Here is a 19936-nt window from a genome sequence, read left to right on the forward strand (position 1 = left end):
TGCCCTGAGGCGCCACTCCTGCTCGGCCTCTTCACCCCAGTGGCAGAAAGGAGTGAGCAGTGGATGGGACAGGGCCTTGGGGAAAGAGGAAGAGCGGGGGTGGGAAGAGGCAGAGTGAGGGTGGGACCTCAGGGGGAAGGGCCATGGTCCAGCCACTGCTGGCCCCCCATTCTAGGGAGCTTCCAGCGCTTGTGTAAGCCTCCCCAAACAAAAGAATTGAGTGCCAACTACATTTACATCCTCTTGGGACGCTCAATCTCTAGGTGATTGGACCTTCCTAGCTCAGTCAGGGGATGGACCTTCCTAATTCAATCAGGGGAGGAGAAACCTGGTGTTTCAGAAGATAAATTACCACATTCCACTGCCTGGTGGAAGGAGAATTCTTATAATACTAAAGACAAAAGAGGTGGAAACAAATGTTTTCTCCTCCATGTAGTTACACATCCTTGCTGGGGTGGAATTTTCAAAAGCATATAAGTGACTTAGGTGCACAAGCTCCAAAATTAATGGAATGTGTGCTCCTAAATCACTTAAATTAGAATGGTAAGAATTTTTGGCAGTCAGAAGTCATCACCTCCTGTAGCTAAAATATTTTATATACCACTGAAACTCTCTCCCTGCCTCCCCTTTTTATGAAAAAACTATAACATCTTTGGTGACACAAAAAGATAAAAGAACAGGTACAAATGTCTATACCACTGGCTCAAAAATGGATATTTAGATTGACACAAAGTGTGGAGGTTATTTTTTCCAGAGCATGAAGTTTTAGTTTTAACAGATATTACTCACTCCAGTACCCAAGAGAAAAATACTTTTAGCTCTGGTTCCCACTCTATAGTGCATTCATATGGATTTCAGACTCCTTTCCACCTGCTGCTGTCAGGTAGCTCATAATACAATTTTGTATTTGTTTTACAATCACAAGCAGCTGGGGTGTGCACCTTATGTAGAGTAAGAATGAGAAATATAATAAATTATGAGTGATTTGTATTCAGTGGAGTTGAAATAGGAATTGTTAGTATCCTCTTAGATCTATGTATTCATTTTTACTTCCGACTGAATGTAATCTTGGCTGTCTTTAACATTCAGAGTTAGACCATTTATTAAGAAAAAAGAGAGGTGATGTTGTATGGGAATGTATTAGACTTTTCTGTGGATTTTTGTGTTTTTATGTAATGTGGAGGTTTTCTTTACAAAGCATATAATCTATGCACCCTTTGTCTGCTGGTAAAAGCAAGAGCCAGAGGTTACGAATGCCTTCACTTTTGTTAAATCACTGCTCACTTTATGTTGGAATTCAGAAATTTTAAAAGTATTTGGTAAATCAGAGGAGATATAATTCTCTTCCCACATATTTTGTGCAATTTAAAAGGAAATTGTCGCTATGTTACTCAGACTTGCACATAGGAACTTCAAAAAGATGATACTGCTTTGCATTTTTTATTTGCAGATCTCAGTTCCTTACAAAGGTGAGTATCATTAACATAACACCATTTTACAGATGGCTGGTATAGGCGCAGAGAGCTTATATAATTTTCCCAAGTTCACACAGCAAGTAGCAGAGCTGGAGATAGAACACAGGTCTTCTAATTCCTCCTCCACTGCCCTGCTGCCTGACGAGGCAGATAAAACTCACTGCTTGAGTGTTGCTTAGAAAAGACCTTAAAAACCAAAGTGCTGTCTGTCTATGTAGACACTAAGGATATATCTACACCATAATAAAAAACATGGCACCAATTCTCAGAATCTGGATCAGCTGACTCAAGCTTGCACTGTGGGGCTATAAAAGTGCAGTGTAGACATTTGAGCTTGGACTGGAGCCCAGGGTCTGAGATCCAACCCCCCTTACAGAGTCTCAGAGCCCTGGCTCCAGCCCGAGTGCAAACATCTAAACTGCAATTTTATAGCCCAAGTACCCAAGGCCTGCAAGCTCAAGTCAGCTGACCTGGACCAGTCACATCTATGTCATGCCGTGGGTCTTTTATTGAGTATAGTCATACCCTAAGCTTCCAGGGCAATATGGGCAGCAAGAGGGTTATGCCCAACAAGCAGCAGCTTGTATCCGTATGTCATTATAAATAAAAGATGGGATAGAAATGACAGTGACAAACAGATATTCTTTCCTGACCAGACCTTTCAATCAAACATATCCAGCCCTCTTTTTTGTTGCATATGGAGGTACCCAGCCTCACCATTGCAAAAGGTTGAAAAGCATGTGCTCGATCTGAACAAGGATCAAGTAATCTGATTGCAAAGGAAGTGCAATCAGACAAGAAGCAGAGGGATGGTGCTCCTGCACTTGGAAGGCAAGAAGAGTTTTCCCTTATAAAATGATTTGTCACCCTGAATTACGCCAGCAGCTGTTAGACGTTTCAAATGCATTCCGAATCTAAGAAGAGTAAACTACTGCGAAGTTGTGTGTCTGCTTCTCAGAGGCTAAAAAGGCAAAGCATCAGTTTCAGATTTCATTGACTGCTTGAAAAATTTATCCAGGGCCTTTGTCTTTGTCTAAAAGAAAGGCTGACTGAGCTGCTGCTGTTGGCTGCAGCTCCTGCCTTAAACTGAGGCAAGTCAGTGGCAGCCAGTTATGGTGGGGAGCTCAGCTAAGCTAAAGTCATGGAGGAAGTCTAATGATCTGATTCTACAGAGGCCGGTTTGAGAAGGATGAGAATTGGGAAGATGCTAGAGGAAGGGACTCTCTTGTGATAACGGCCAACCAACAATTCATTGGATGTTTCAAGCATTGTGCAAGTTGTGCAGGTCGTATCAAGGGAACAAATCTTTTTGTCCCTGGAGTATGTCAGAAGGTATCCATGGTTTCAGCCAGGACAGTGGTTATTTTTAAAGAATTGTCTGTAACATACCACACCTAAGGCCACAAAGCATGATTATGTAATAGGCAGATACAGGGTCCATGGTTAATAACTAAACCAAAACTGATAGATGTGACAGCTGGGATCAAGTGCTTTTTGCTCAAGAACAGAAGAAACAACTGGCCCATAAACTTGGGGTTACATAAATTAGCTGGGACCCCAATTGTACTGACTTACAAAAGCAGGTCAGTGTTGTTGTAGCCGTGTTGGTCCCACTATATTAGAGAGACAAGATGGAGGAGATATTTGTTATTGGACCAACTTCTGTTGGTGAGAGGCAAGTTTTTGAACTTACACAGAGCTCTTCTTGTCTCTCTAACCAACAGAAGTTGGTCCAATAAAAGATACTACCTCACCCACCTTGTATCTCTAAGAGCAGGGCAGCCACATGTGAGTCTCTGGTTTGCTCTTTAGAGTTTAGGGTTGAAACCCATGCTGAGAGGGTGTTTAGAAGTTCTGCATAATTATGTAGGTGGAAAGAATCAAAGGATTAAGCTGAGAAGTACAGAATAGCTGAGTGTATAACGGAGAGGCATGTTGAGTGGTGCAGCTAATGCTTTATGAGCAACACCATATATAGGAGGCAATATTTCCCATGGACAGTACTCTGCTTCTAGTAATTGGGTAGTGGTACAGTTATTCTAGAAGACGTGCATGGACCTTGGGTAATATACTGCCTTCTGTTTACATCTATCTGAGGGGTCAGACCCTCTTGATTTGGGAAGTGACTATTAGAGCTGAAAAATTGGAATGTAGTCCTACCATCAGGTGTAAACTCAGTGTATTGTTTGCTTCACTGTTGGAAAGAACAGGGGACCATTTTAATGAAGCAAAACAACCCTGTCATTTCCGAAAGGGAGACCACTACAATTTTTCAAGGCAAAAATCTATGCTTTGTGGAGTCAGGTGGTGGACAAGCAGTTAAAATAATTGCAAGGGAAGAGAATCATCTCCAGTGCTATTCAGTAAGGGAAAGTAATGGTATGTGCAGCTCTGGTGTTGGTGCATGTGGGGGAGGGTGACAGATTTGGATTAAATAGGAACTATCACAGTCCGCTCCTGCACACTCAAAATCCAGACCATAAATAAAAGAATTTCATGTTTTTCTTGAAGATTTTCTTCCCCAAGTATAGAGGTAGCACGTTCTGAGGTTGCCCTCTCTCTATGGTTTTTAGAAGGCACCTACCACTTTCGCATCTAACTCCGAAGGCAGAGGAAAGTTGACATTACAGAACAAGAGAGCAGTATTAGATTCACTTTTTTCTAGGTCTCAGTAGTGATCATGGTGGGGAGAGAGGAAAATGGTTTATGCAAAGGCAGTGGATAGAGAAGACAGTTTAAACCCAATCTGATTAGATAGCTTTCTTCCCTCCTTCACTGCTATTTGTTTTAAAGCAGAGAAAAGATAAGTGAAAGTTATATAGCTTGTTAATTCCTACTTAAAACATAATACTTACAACTAAACAGTATATGTGCAAAACCCTATGGAGTTACAGAAATCTGAAGAGTTGCACTACATATACACTGTTGGAAGCCAATTCTATTGCAACATTGCCTTAAAGTTTGTAAATAGATCATTTAAATCAAATATCTTACTACTATAAAATAAATACGTTAGAAAGCCAGAAAAATTCAAATCTATCTTTAAAAAAAAATCTTCCAGAAACAGGAATTGGAAGTCTTGTTCTAAAAAATCTTACAGCTGAATTCTGCTCCAATTTAAACCTGTGAAGACCTATGGCCAGTAGTTATTTCAGACTTATACTGGCACAAATAAGCAGAATTTAGAACTTGTACTGTCAGAAAATCTGGAAATACTCATTTAAACTACCAACACCTGCCACATTGAATTTAGGAGTAGTTAGACTTTTAAACTGCATCCTGAGTATTGACTTAAATTGTGTTAATTTTCCAACACTTAAAATTTTATTCTCCCCACTAGAGTAAGGAAGGAAAAGTTTAGCTCCATTTTGATTAGACTATTCCAATCTCTCAGTGTAACTCTCTCAATTTTTTCCTTCTCCCTAAGATGCAGAACCACCAACTAGCCACGGAATATAGGTTTCAGCACTAAACTCTAACCAGCAAACTAGATACTCTCAAAATAGAACTTGGCAGCAGTTAGTCCCTAGGCAAATGCTATAAAGAATATCATCCATGCGTTGCTATGTAGACTTACCTTAAAGTTCTGCAGCACCTCAGTGATACCCTTTTGCGTCAGAAGGGCTATGACTATTAATCCCCTCAAGGATTAGCAGTGAAACAGGACCCAGTTATGAGGCCCCAGGATCCTTTTCCCCCAGTTAGGCAGAGAACAAAACTATTTGCAACCAGACTTAAGTCGCTGTAATTATATAGTACAGGGGAAGGCCTGCAAGGAGTCGATACTAAGTAATACAGGCAGGGCTTTCTTGAATAGAGTACAATATGGGCAACAGTCCAGCCATTTTATTATATAAGCCAAGATGTTTATCAGAGGACTGAGCATTACTTAGATGGCATTTTCACTAACAAGGAGAAAGACACTTGCACAGTTGATAAATTTGAGAGCCTTTTAAAAGCAGTAGGTTTGAAGGTTAAGAGTGTGTGTGTGTGTGTGTGTGTGTGTGTGATGGTATTTTTGAAGGGTTGAGGGAATATGAAAGTTCAGGACACAGAGTAATACATAGGCCATATCCTTCACAAGAGGAAGAGGATTTGGAATTAATAGTCTTGTTTGAGCGAGCAAGCAAGCACACACACACACACACACACACACACGAGTATAAATTTATCCTTTAGTAAAAAATTGTTATACTAAAAGCTCATCATGATTATTCCTAATGAACTATAATGATCTTATATTGATGTAACACCTGACATTCCTGAAGACTCCAATGAGTGTCACAAGAACTAGTTTATATCTAAACATTCATTCACACAAAACAGCCTGTTTACATCTCCAACAATCATTTAATGGTCCACTGCAATGCAACCAGTTCTCGGTGGGAGGAAGAAGGCAGATAAGGAGAAAACTGGTGCACAGTCTCCACTACAACAGAGGGGAATTTTGACCAAGGACACCAACCAAGACATAGTTTCTTCTTTAAGATTATCCTGTTTTGAAGAGATAAGCCATTACTGACTGACAGACTAAAAAAAAAAAAAGTATCAGAAAAATTCAGTCAGAACACACACCACCTGCTATTTGTATATATACCAGCAGGTTGCAAGATAACAAAATAATCTGAACTCCAAATATGTCCCTTATTACCTTAAAATGTTATTTATATGCAGATTTATTTTTGCATAATGCAACAGCAAAAAATGGATACAAAGATGTGTGCTGCATCAGTTTATTAAAAATTGTCAGTCAGGAAGAAATTCAGCATGGAGAAATGCACAGGAACAAGTGGGCACTGGAAAAAGCAGTGAAAGAACAATTTTTCTTTTTCTTTTTTTAATACATATGAGTTGAGGATTCACATTTTAAAAGGGTCTTTGCCAAATTCATCTTTCATAACTCCATTGAAATTACACCAGGGGATCATGAATATTAAGGCCAAAAGGTACCATTATACTCTAGGTGGAAAGCCAGAGAGAGAGAGAGAGATGGGTTCCTTCCATGAAATAGCCACGGCCAACCTCATGGAGGTATATGCAAGAACAAAAAAGCATCAGCACTGCCAATAAAGATAAACAGGAACATACAGTGCTGTACACTTTGAAAGGTGATAAGATCCAAACATAAACATAAAAATATGCTCTCTGTATGTGTGTATATATATCTCCTCAATATTTATTCCACTCTATATGCATCCGAAGAAGTGGGCTGTAGCCCACGAAAGCTTATGCTCTAATAAATTTGTTAGTCTCTAAGGTGCCACAAGTACTCCTGTTCTTTTTGCAGGAATCTGTGGAATTCGTGCGGAACTGTTAAAAAGTGTTGGACCAGCTATTCTTTTGTGGCTGTAGATCCTGTTCAATATTACGGGGGGAGAACAGAGTCAATCCTGTCTGACTGGCAAAAAAGGCATTATTTTGCTGCTCTGGAAATGTAAAGACAGCAAACAAGAGTGTGACATTACTCTATCTGTCCCAGAGAAAGATTTTTGCTTTGGTTTTGTTGGCCCAGGTTGTTGATATCTTAAAGACCAAGAGAAGACCACAACAAACTGTCTTCACTCCCAGTCATACCATGACAGAGCAAATCTTCACAACTCTTCATCAGCTTCACTGTTAAAAATCTGTGCCTTGTTTCTATTTCAATTTGTCTGGCTTCAGCTTCCAGCCATTCTTCTTGTAATGCCTTTCTCTGCTAGATTAGAGGCCTTTAGTAACCAGTATTTTCTCCCAGGGAGGTACATATACACTGTAATCAAATCATCTCTCAATCTTTATTTTGGGAAGCTAAACATATTTATTTCTTTTGGTCTTTCACTATAAGGCATTTTCTCTAATCCTCAAATAATTTGTGGCTCTTTTCTGCACCCTCTTCAATTTTTCAACATCTTTTTAAAAATATGAATGCCAGAACGGCATGCAGTATTCTAGTACTGGTCTTACCAACACTGTATACAGAAATAAATTCATCTCCCTACTCCTACTCCTACTCCCCACCCCTCCCCCCACCCCCGCTCACACATCTAAGGATCACATTAGCCCTTTTTGCCACAGCATCGCACTGGGAGCTCATGTTCAGTTGCTTGTTCACTATGACCCCTAACTCCTTTTCAGAGTCACTGCTTTCCAAGATGCCATCCCCCATTCTGTTGGTATGGTCTGCAGTCTTTGGGACTAAACGTATAACTTTGTATTTGGCTATATTAAAATGCATTTTGTTTGAATGGGCCCAGCTTACCAAGCAACCCAGATCGCTCTGTATGACTGCCCTGTCCTCATCATTATTTACCACTCCACCAATCTTTGTGTCATCCACAGCTTTTATCACCCGTGAATTTATATCTACTTCAGGATTACTGATGAAAAAGTTGACTAGCATCAGACCTAGTACAGATCCCTGTGGAATCCCACTAGAAACACCCCCATTCACTGATGATTCCAATTTACAACTACTTTGAGACATGTCCATTAGCCAGGTCCTAAGCCATTTAACATGCATTTTATTGCTGTTGTACAATGCTAAGGTTTAAACCAGCATGTTGGGCAGTACTAAGTCAAATGCCATACACAAGTCAAGATATATTACATTTATGTAGTTATCTTTATCAACCAAACTTGTAATCTCATCAAAGAATGAAATCAGGTTTGTTTGTCCATAAAACCATAAAGCAAAATAGGAAAGGATCTATTGACAACTCAGGTTCTTCTTAACTATCTGGTATTTGGAAAGGTTCAGATTGTACAAGTATTCCAGGAGACTTGGCTTTTAGTCCTGGATCTGCCACACAGTTGCTGTGTTATATTGGTCAAACTCAAACCCTCCCTGTGCCTTGACTTTCCTGTCTTTTAAATGGGACCATTCCTTTCCTATCATGGTTTCATGAATCTCAGTTTTTTTAAATGCTATGAGAACTTAGACTGGAAGGAGCACAAGATGTTATTCTGCAATACAATGGCAAGAGCACTGCTGCTGAGATTTATCTATCAGCAGATGGAGAGTTCAGAGAGATTTTCTCACTTAACTTGGCATCCAGCCTCACTTCATTTTCATAAAAGATACAGATTGATGGATGATCTAAAAGTGGCATCACAGACCATATTAAATCAGATGAAAATGTCTTAATTTCAGACAGAGAAGAACGGATTGTTAATTCTACCATGCTGTTTCTGAAGATCTGGGAACAGAAATGTAAGTCCTGCAAAGCAAAGCTGTCCAGCTATCCAGAAATTAAGCAAGAGATACGGCAACATATTATTCACAGCTCTTCATTCTAACACTAATTTAGCTGCTTGGGCTATGACCTCAATTTGTGTAATTTGACACAGCACTCCTAAAGTTACTGGAGATGCAGAGATTTATATCAGCTGAGTAGCTGTCCCTGAAATTTTACTAAGAGTTCAGATACAGACAACTGAAAGGAAAACAACAATTTTAATATGCACTCTTTATTTTTTAAAACATATCTTTGGTTCCTAAGGAGTTCCAGAAAGACTAACTTTATAACAGCACATATTCGAGCTGGCTGGAAAATGGAGTTTCTGTCCCATGAAAAGTATTTTGAAATTTTCTTTCATCCTGATTCAGGATGAAAAGTCAAAATCTTGAAGTCTTTTGCAGAATGAACTATTCAGCAACAGTTCATTCCTGACATATCAAAACACTGGTTTCAACATTACTGAAATGAAATCATTTTGACCTTTTCTAACCCAGAACAGGAAGTCCAATAGTGGCCATTTTGATTTCAATTTGCAGTGCGTCTGTGAGTCAGGAGAAGGGCAAGAGGAGGGCTAGTTGAATAGTGAGGGGTGGACTGTCTGACATACATACACAGATAAATAAAAACATATTGTCCCTAGGATGGGAGATGAGGGGTAGAAGGGAGGGATCCCTTAGTAGTCCAGGAGGTGCTCCAACATCTGAGAGCACATTTTGGTGGCTGATTGCCACCCCGGTGAAGGGTGGTTCCTTATCCCCAGGGGAAGGCAGTCCAGAATCAGTACCCTGGTATGCCATCTCTGGAGGAGACACCCGAGGTGTTGGGGGATACACCAAGCGCCCTATCCTGGAGGCAACAGCTACCTATTTCCCAATGCAAAATTGGCTTCGCTTCCCAGCCCCTGCTCTCTGGCATCCCCAGGTGCATTCCCTAACACCTAACCTTGGTCTTGTCCTTGCAGAGCAGGACCAGGCATGTCTGCAAACCACGAGGGAGCAGGCTACCGAACTGTCCTCTCCTCTGTGGGGTGGCAGAGGGAGGAGCTGTGTCGGCTTGCACTGGGGTGCTATGGGAATGGCTGACAAAAGAGGGGTGTAAGCACAAGTGTGCCTCCACACCTGATACATGGAGCAGCATGAGGCATTCCTCAAGTGGAGGGCCAAGGCTACACAGCCATTGCTCAGCCAGGCTGTAGCCTCAGCCACCAGCCTGCTGCTCATATGGAAGTAGAGGAGGAGGAGGAAGAAGCTTAAGGGGATTTACCCCTTAGCTTTAGCTCCTTAAATCTTGTTGGTTTATTGAACCCAAAAACAAACAAACATTGTTAAAAGTTATTGTTAATATTTGTATTCAAAAGACAGTGACCAATAGCTAATCCCAGAGATCCAAGATTAGGGCTACTCTACACTACAAAGACTTTGCTAGCATAGCTATACTGACACAGGCTCCTAGTGGGGACACTGCTTACACAGGTTAAACCACCTCCCCAAATGGCATAACCTGTGCTGGTAAATGGAATATTTTGCCTGTATAAACTGTGTCTACATGGGGGCTTTTGCCAGTCTAACTACATTAATAAGGAGAGTAATGTTTTTCACATGCCTGACATAGCTATGCCAGCACAACTTTAAACCAAAACAAAGGGTTAACACTAACGCCAGGTCTACACAACAAAGTAACTCATTATCACTGCAAAATACCCAATGGTATATTCTCCAACCAGCAGGCAACAAAATCATCCTAAATGTTTCCAAAATACTGAAAGTTCATTCATGTTTGTTTAGGAAAATCAGGGTCACTACTAAAAAAAAAAAAACACACACACACAAAAAACAAACAAGCAATGAAAACAACATCAACAGAAAAGCTGTGCCGTGATGCAGCAGTATCCCCTTTTCTAAACAATATTTTCCACAATTGTTACATTTAAAAAGAGTCAAAGAACACCTTGCTCCTGTTGGACGTTCCTTCAAATCACATTTACATTCACAGGATGAATCCTTCAGCAAAGCACTGGGGACTACAGAATTTTGAGGTCCATGTCAGACAAGCATAGGATTTATGCAAGGCATTTAACCCCTGTGTTTGGTTGTGACACCTTAATACTAGCTTGTGGGTTGGCACAGCCAGACATTTGGTGCGATTTCCACTTCATTGACATGCATACCACAGCCTGTTTTAACCACTTCTGACAACATCTATAAAAACCGCAGAATGTTATGGGTGATCTGATATAAGGATATTAATACAGAGATCTATTAAGTTAGGAAAGTGCCAATGCTCAAACAATAGCAGATAACTCAAGCCATAGCTGGCTTCCATAGCCTGACCAAAATAATACACACCTGCTTGTGCATGGGAGGGTGTTTCTGCTATCTCTTCAGAATCATGTGTGTCTATTTTAAAATACATCCCTGTAGTGACTACAAAGGTCAAATTAGTCCTTGCAACATCAGTTATAAGTTTTGATGCACAAACTGGCTACTGAGCTGCCTTTTTCAGTGGGTGGCAGTTGGAGAAGTTGGTTGCGTGGCCTAAAATACCTTTATTTCCTCTTAAGCGACACCTGCTTTGGCGGATCCGTCAGCATAAATGCACTGGCCCTGAGGGACAGGATATCTGTATTGACTGCAGCAAGGGGTCACATCAGCTGTTTGGATTGATGACAGACTTTGGTCCTCAAATCCTCTGAGGTAATGTGCTTTCCTAAGATCTGCAGTGCTATTCTCAGGGTAAAATTTAGCCTTCAGGGTGTATTCATGTATGTCAGTCAATCAACCATACGATGCAATTAGGAATCTATAGAACTGTATTTCCCTACTCAGCATGACAGTTTTTCTTACTAAAATTGTAGTGTCAACTGAATGTCACCTCTTACCCTACCGCTCCAGAAAAGATGTTGGAAAAATATACAAGAGGGTTGGGGCTGGGTGCGGGGGGTGGGAGGGAAGAGGCATTTGGCGGAAGAAATACTTATCTGAAGCATCCTTCCACCCAGGGAAACAAATACCCAAACTTCTCTGTAATTGAGAGGAAAGAATAGAACCAGAATGTCCTGACATGCAGCACTATGCACAATTATGTAGGAGACTCAAGGAGAAAAAGAATGTTAGAATTTTCAATTAAAAATCAACAGTTAATGAAGTGAAATAATTAGAAAGTAAACATTATTCTATCTAATTAGAAGGGGGTAAAAAAACCAAACTTACTGCAATGCTTGTGCTTGTCAGAACCCTCATCTGAAAACAAAACAGAAAAAGATAATCAGTAGCTGGCAATGGAATTAAAAATCTGAGCACAGTCAGTTCAACAATCACCACAGACAGAGAGTTAGTCACTGTGCTTTTTCTAGGATCTGAAATCAAATGGAATAACCAACCATGTCTCAGAGACCAGAAGGGACCATCATGGTCATCTAGTCTGACCTCCTGCACGTGTCAGGCCACAGAACTTCACCCACCCACTCCTGTAATAAGCCCATACCCCCTGTCGGAGTTACTGGAGTCCCTCCAGTGACTTAGAGCAACAAAGAGAGAGATGCAGTATCTGTAAAATGGGAATCAATAACTGCCATCTGTCTGCACTTTGAGATCCTTGAGGGAAAGAGAGAAGTGCAATATGTCCATTTTTATAATGGCATTCACGTTAAGTCCTGCCCTGATGCAAGGCTCCTGACTCCCAAGATCAGTTAGTTTCTTTCTTTATACATGGAACTATTCAGCTTGCAAGAGTGAGAATCCTGGACCAACCTTTTCTCTCCTGCATCCCCACAGGCAGGCAGCCACCTCCTCCTACCAGGATCTCACCATCATCCGTTTGCCACTGGTTCCTCTCAGATGTGCCCCAAACCCTCTACTGGCAGCTTCAATCATACATAAAAAATCTAGGATCAAATTCTGCCTTTGGAGATGCAAGTATGGAACACTTGTCGGCTGCAGTGGGAGACTGAGCAGGAAGCTGCGTTTTCAAGTCTTCCCTAAAACAAACTCCACATGCTGTGTGGAGTTAACAATCCACTGGCTTCCTGAGGTTTGGCTTTATTGACAAAAACATTAAAAACAGATTTCACCTCTAGGGTTCTACCCAGGCCTGGCTGCTCCTACCACTCTTCATCAGACCACACCCTAGATCCTCCCTCTCTAGAAAGCCCCTCCCTTATACCTGATGGGATGGGTAATGAGATCTTGGCCTTAAATTTAACCCTTTCCCAGTGGGCTCAACATTTGCTGTCAATCTAGAGTGCTTCAGGCAAACACTGCCAGCCTGAGAGAGCCACATACATCTTAGAAAGAAGGTAGAATTTTGCCCTTAGAGAGGAATGTACTGGGTTAGAAATTAATAATTAATTTTCCTTTGTCTCTAATTTAAGCTTTAATAGCTGAAGACATGTGGGAGCATGTGCAGGATTTACATTACAGCACTCAGTCTATGAAAGCCTCTATGCTGTATTTACATTGGAAGATAATTACATCTGAACAATTTACACAGCACACTTGGATGATGGAAGTGTGTCACTTGATAAGTTAAGTGATGATGCTGAAAGCTGTCCTAACCCATCCAATCTGAATCAGTCATTCGGAGAGTTGTGTAATGTAAATAACACATGCAGCTGTCAAAGCAATAATTTGCTGGAAATCATTTATTTTCCACTCTTTGATTAGTGTAGAATGAGGCAAACAGATACGCTGTGGGATGACTAGAATCCTCTTTACTATTTCTGTTTTCATTTGTAAAACAATTTTTTTCTTCCTTGCTATTTCCACCTCCCCTGGCTCCCAATTATTCTCAATTCCAGCCCCCGCCCCCCATGTCCCAAAATCTCCACATGAGAACACACTTTTTGAAGGAATTGACTTGGAAGGGCTACAGGGTCCCATACAATTGCTTAGTCAAATTTGACTCCTGAAAGCTACTTTGTGTAAGGTTAGTGGTTCCAGGAGAATACTAAATCAAACCATATGTTGCTTGTGCATACCAGTGTATTGACTTTGATGGAGGCATATTGGATTTACACCAGTATAGAATGCAGAATTTGTCCTTAAGTCTATTATACCAGGAGGAATGTTTCCACTTAGATGGGCACCCAAAAATGGCATGATAAAGATCCAGAAATTCACTACTCACATCAGACCAGGCATTGTCCATGGATTCATTCAGAGCCACTGACTCGAGTGGGAAATATGTGCAACCAAAACCCAGCACCCATTCAAGTATCTAATCAAGTACAATCAGAACTTTAAAATAAATAAAACCTGAGTCTATTCATGAAAGGCAGAGCTCATGAACTGACAACCCAGGAGAGAAATGGCCTCTATATGCACATTGCAAGACCCATAAGTTTAGTTACAAGGCAAGCTTCCTCATATCATATGACCCTGCCAATATGCTGAAGAACTGACCTGGAGGAAATACCACTAAAGATGAGACAGGAGGGTCTGTTCCTTTTGCATCTTGGTCTCTGGACAACAGACTGCTGAAAAAGGTGCTAACGCCATTGTTGGCTTTGATGTGGGCTCTTCTGCTAGTAACTGGAATCAGACCAACTGATTTCACAGCTAAAGAGACAAATTCTGCTCTCACTTGGGTTCTGTCTACACTGCAGTTGGAAGTATGATTGCAGCACACACAGACATACCGGGGCTAGCTTTGATCTAGCTAGCATGCAAAGTGATAGCATGCAGTGAAGCCATGGCAGCATGAGCTCCAGTGCAGCCTAGCCATGTGAGTAAGTACTCAGGGTCTCAAGTGGGCTTGTACAGCCTATTCTGAAGCCCCTGCTGTTGTGGTTTCACAGCTATTGGTACTCTTGCCAGCTAGATTAAAGCTAGTGTGTGTATGTGCACATGTGCTGCAATCGCATCTTCGACAGCAGGGTAGACATATACTGGTTCTGGTGTAAACTCAGAGCTATTCCAATGAAGCCAATGGTATTACCCCTGTTTAAATCCACGGTAAGTGAAATCAGAATGTGACCCACTTTGTAATGCCTTCATCATTTTCCAAACAGCATGCATAGTTATACCAGCATGACTCAAAATCTCCATGCACAGCTTCAAAGAGCAAGATGTAAAATCATTTAAACTCTGGAAACAAAATAGAGACACTGATGTCAAAGTGACATCAATGGAAACTTGGAGGAGGCAGCAGCGCAGAACTTTCTAAATAGCACAGGGAAAAATTTATTTTTTATTGCCGTGCAGGGTGGAATTCTTTTGCCTTGGTGTGTAAGGGGGATAATGTTCCTGAAGACAGAGGCCTGGGCTTTCAAATAAATTATTTTAGTAATTACCAAATGCCTCAGTTTTGCTTTGGCATTTAATTACCCACATGAATCTTTGGTTGCCTAGTTCACTCCTTCCATGAGCATTATGTCCTAATTAGTTGAAACACCTGGACTATGTTATTGCTGCTTTAAAACCTAACTGCATTTTTACAATGTTGTGATAGACAAGTTGCATTCTGATCACAGAAGTGACAATCTGCACGGATGTGTGATTTATGTCCACTGCATTTTATAGCCTGGCTACAGTATATTTCTTTAACCATTCATAGAGTATCTTAGACTCCTTAACAAATGTTGCTTTAATAATATTTGGCGTCTGAACTGCTATTAAGCTGGTTATTGGAGAGTACTAAGCGAGTACACTGTTCTAACCCTTCAAGATTCATAGGCCTTTTACATCAGAAATTCCTCAAAAGGTGGAAATTCCACCCTGACACAATGCCATAAACTTGAGAGGAGCTGTGTCTTTTTACACCAGGGCTGAATTTGGCCCCAAAACTTTAAAATGTCAAATATTGCACATCTGGGAGAATTTCATAATAGACCTTCCACACCCACATAAACCCTGTGTTACCTGTGCTTGGGGGTGAGGAGGTGATGCAACTGCATCAGGTGCCCTCAGACATTGCAGAAGTGGGCTCCCCATTGCCTTGAAGAGAGGACTGCTTATATCAATGCACAAACACAGAACGCCTGCATAAAGGGGTAAGGAGGGGCTGCAGCTGTTCTTGTAGCCCACAGCCTAGAGAAGTGGCTTTGGAGCAGCTGTGATGCAGGCCTGTGGTCTGTGAGCAGGTCCCTGTGGAGTTCTGAACAAAGCCCATTTATCTGAGTTTCAGCATGTGAGTTCACTTCCAATGACTGACTCTTCGAACATGCAGTCAACAGGTTACTTCCATGAAAGCATTTAGACATCAGTATAAGTTAAGTTGCTCAGTGACAGAAATATGCTGTGACAGCTACATCTTTTCTGTTTTAGTACACAACAGAGGCATAATTTCATGATGATAATAGAAAAAGTTCTAAGAAGTAAAGCCAGTCAGTGGCAGATATAGGATCATAGAACCCGCTAGTGCCTGAGTGAATTTTTGGAGGACTCGAGGACCCAGCTAGTCCAATATCCTGTCTCAAAAAAATAAAAATAAATACCCCCCCCAAAAAAGCCACATGAGTTTTTAGAAAAAGCTAGACAGTTCCTGAAGAACCACCTTTTGAAATTTTAAGTGTCTGCACTTTCAGACAATTGTTGCAAGCTTGAAAGCGGGCAAGATTCACTAAAAATAAATCCAGTCACTATTTCCCTCAGTACTTAAAATTGTAGCAAAATTAACCTTGTTAAAAAGACATGTAGCTTTTACATATAAGCTTTTACATATAAGCATGCACTTCTGTTTCATACTTCTTCAGTTCATAATATACTAACCAATGGGCTAAAGAAAAATCTAGCATGAATCAGAATTACCTGACTGTTAAAAATGGTTAACGTTCCTTTCTGAGATGCTGTTACCGTGAAATCCAATTGTGGCACCTTTGCTATACACTTAATCACATCTCGTCTCTTGACACCTGCCAGTGAAATAATATTTTTCTTTATCTCTCAAGTATAAACAGCTAAGGAGACTAGGCAAAATACATAACTAAGAACAAGGTGATAGGAGCACTTCCCTCACTCCCAAATATACAGGGACTGAGTTCAGAGATGTAATGGATGAGCATGCAGACTATTTTATACTGGCTTTAAATAATCATACTGAATTTTCAAATATTAAAATCTTGAGGATGGGGCTGGTCCCATACAGCAAGTTGCAGAGGAATGTGGGGATGGGTGGGGGGAGCAGAAGAGGTTTGTTAAGAGGAAGTTTGGGTCATAGAATCATAGAATATCAGAGTTGGAAGGGACCTCAAGAGGTCATCTAGTCCAACCCCCTGCTCAAAGCAGGACCAATTCCCAGCTAAATCATCCCAGCCAGGGCTTTGTCAAGCCGGGCCTTAAAAACCTCCAAGGAAGGAGACTCTATCACCTCCAGGTGATCTAGTCATTTAAAAATAAGAAGAAAAAAAGAAAACAGGAAGAATTTAAGAAAGTGGGTGAATAGGCAAGACCTGTGTGCTCAATGTGTTGGGTGAGAAATCTTCAGGTACAAACAGGATAGGAGCCTCGGATTAAAAAAAGGGGGTATATTATAAACGTGGTAGAACAAGAAGTGTGCATAACAAACAGCCATGTGACCTCATAATTGTAGCCTCAAAAAAGTGTGTACTAGAGTAGATTTTGGAATGAATATTAAAAGATGGCACCTGCTTTTGTAATCCGCTGTCTTCGGGACACCAGGAAAACCATGTTTTCTTCATCTAGCTGGGAAGCGAGGGCATCACCTTCTACTATAAAATAGCCAAAGATCTGAGGAAAACCCATAAGAAAAAAATTCTAAAAAATATGAATATATGCATAAAGATAAACATTCAGCTGACTCTGCTCAGTATTATTTAACATCTTTTCTTTAAATAATTACCTATCTATACAATTATATATATATATAATCAACTACTGTTATTCCGCTTCCCCTGACCACTGTCTACTTGTTTGTTCTTAGATTCTGTGTTCTTCTGAAGTGTTTGGAAAACACTGAGCACTTAGTGGGTGCTACTGCAAATAATAATTCTATTAAAATGCAAAAAAACTATTAGTGTAGTACTCTAGTTAATATTTTACATGCAAAAGTCTTAAATTTTTAACGTTTTCACACTTCCGCACTTCCTGGTACAGGATAGGATTGGAAGAAATACTGAAACAATAGAAATATATTACTTAGTATCCTCATGAGAAAAGCTGAACATTTGAACTTCTGGATTTGTATCATACACTGTTTTGAAGCTTTGAGGTTTCCCTCCATACAATGTTAGTGGAAAACAGGGGCATGTGAGGTTCCAAAATGGAAAGCCCTCCATGCTCTGGGTCCAAAAGCAGAGCAGATGTTTCCTCATGAAGTGACTCCCATCTCACTGTGTTGCAAAACTTTTCACTCTTTTCCTTCTCTCCTCATTATGCATGTCACCGGGACCTGGTTAAGAAGACCCAGTTGCCTCTGCTACTCAGCCACCTAATCCCTTCCTGTGTGGTTTGAAAAAAATCTCTAAATCTGACAGGAAAAAAATGAGATTGGAAGTCTTGACTCTACCTTAGCAGCCACATGGGCTCCCAAGATCCAAATAGGTCACATACCCCATCAAAGTCTCTTCATTTATTTTTCTCTCACTAGTTTTAAAAATAGTGTATTAGGATGCAAGTCAAATCTTTGCACATTTGTCTCGCCTAGTCATTTTCTCTTTTATTACGTCTATTATCCATCCTGACAGTTCCAATTTATGCCCTTTAGTGCCATGTACAGAACATTCTGCATAGTCTTGCAGGGCAGCTTTAGTGCTCTCATCTTTCATGGCATTGCTGTGACCTCAGTCATTCACACTCTAAATGATACTGCAATCAACTGTCAATCACAGCCCTTTACATTCTTCCTTCTGACCCCTCTTACTGCTACTCTGCAGTTGTCTCTCCTTGTAAATACACATGAATTAGAGTTCCTCTTACCTGTACAGTTTTCTTAAGTGACATTTTGCAGTCACACCCTATTGATTCCTTTTGCAATGTCACAGCATCACCATCTTCCTTTGGTCTCTGATGTAAATCAACCTTAACATTGCCAATAATTCTTATATAAGCTGATGATGCTAAAACATGGCAAATGGTTGATTCTTGCCCCTTTTAAAAGTTGATTAAATCCCTTGATTATTGCTAGTACTAGCATCCAACCTTTTCAGGAAACATTGAAGATTTGTTTCGGGCTGAAGAGCTCTAATTGAATTTGTCGATTGTTATTTAATATTTACATGGCGGTAGCTCCCAGAGGCCCCAATCCAGGCTGGGGCTCCTTTTAGGTATGTCTACACTGCAGTCCGAGGCCTGATTACAGCACAGGTAGACATACCCATGGTGGCTTTACCTAGGCTAGCATGGTTACCTATATTAGCGTAGATGCAGCAGCTCAGTCTGTACAAACACACTGGGGACAGTGATTACATACTCGCATTTCTAGCCCTCACTGAAGCCCATGCCGCTGTGTCTTCACTGCTATTTTTATCTGTGCTAGCATGGGTATGTCTACCTCTGCTGCAGTCACACTTAGGATTGCAGTGTAGACGTACCTTTTGTGGTAAGATGCCGTCCAAACATGGACAAAGGCCCAGTGCTCACCCCGAAGTGCATGCAAGAGAAATATAAAGAGTGCAAGAAGAGAAAAAATCTCATACCTACAATTAGTATAAACATTCACAACTGTTCTGCCTCTCAACCTGAGGGAGAGTGGGGGAGTCAAAGACAGAATCTCCAACTGTGCGCCTGAGTGACACGGAGGGAGGTAAGGTTGTCAGTGACTGAGAAAGGAAGGAGTTGGGAGGGAAGGCGCTCTGTTTTGGCCAGGCAAAATTGAAGCTGATGGCAAGGCAACCAGGAGGGATGTCAGAGACAGGTCAGAAGTGCAGACACAGACCGGAGAGTCATTGATAGTAGAGACTGTGTGAATGTGTGAGATCACTGCTGACAGAGAGGGTGCAAAGAATGGTGGTCCCTCTGACCCTGGATGGCAGCAGAGGGCCATCCATATTTCACTGAGAGAAAGAAACTGCAGGGCAAAAAAGACAAAGCAGCTATAGAAGGAAGAGGGGAAAGCTGGGGATGAATGTGAGGCTTAAAGGGGAGAGTCCAAAAGGATGGAGGGATGGCTGTGAAAGGTGGGGGAGGTGGACAGAGTGGAGACAGAATAGGAGCCAGGCTTGTGAAAGGTCACAGAGCAAACTAGTGGTAGAACTAGGAGGAGAGCCCAAGAGTTGGTTTCCAGTCCCCTGTTCTAATCACTAGAGAACACTGCCTCTCTCCAAAATTGCCTGTCTTGAAGCCACCACTA

The 19936-nt window shown here is 41.1% G+C and overlaps 1 protein-coding gene across 1 annotated transcript in view; it reads right to left on the minus strand.

The window, feature by feature from the left end:
* Positions 1–19936, minus strand: part of WDR64 (WD repeat domain 64) — a 122906-nt gene that overhangs the window by 93279 nt on the left and 9691 nt on the right. The window contains exons 3-5 of the mRNA XM_034766871.1: positions 17274–17376; positions 16438–16541; positions 11902–11931 (exon numbers count right to left, since the gene is read on the minus strand). Of these exons, the coding sequence (XP_034622762.1) occupies positions 11902–11931; positions 16438–16541; positions 17274–17376 (237 nt within the window). The remainder of the gene's footprint in view (positions 1–11901; positions 11932–16437; positions 16542–17273; positions 17377–19936) is intronic.

This window comes from Trachemys scripta, chromosome 3 (assembly GCF_013100865.1).
Source record: "Trachemys scripta elegans isolate TJP31775 chromosome 3, CAS_Tse_1.0, whole genome shotgun sequence".
NCBI classification, from domain to species: Eukaryota; Metazoa; Chordata; order Testudines; family Emydidae; genus Trachemys; species Trachemys scripta.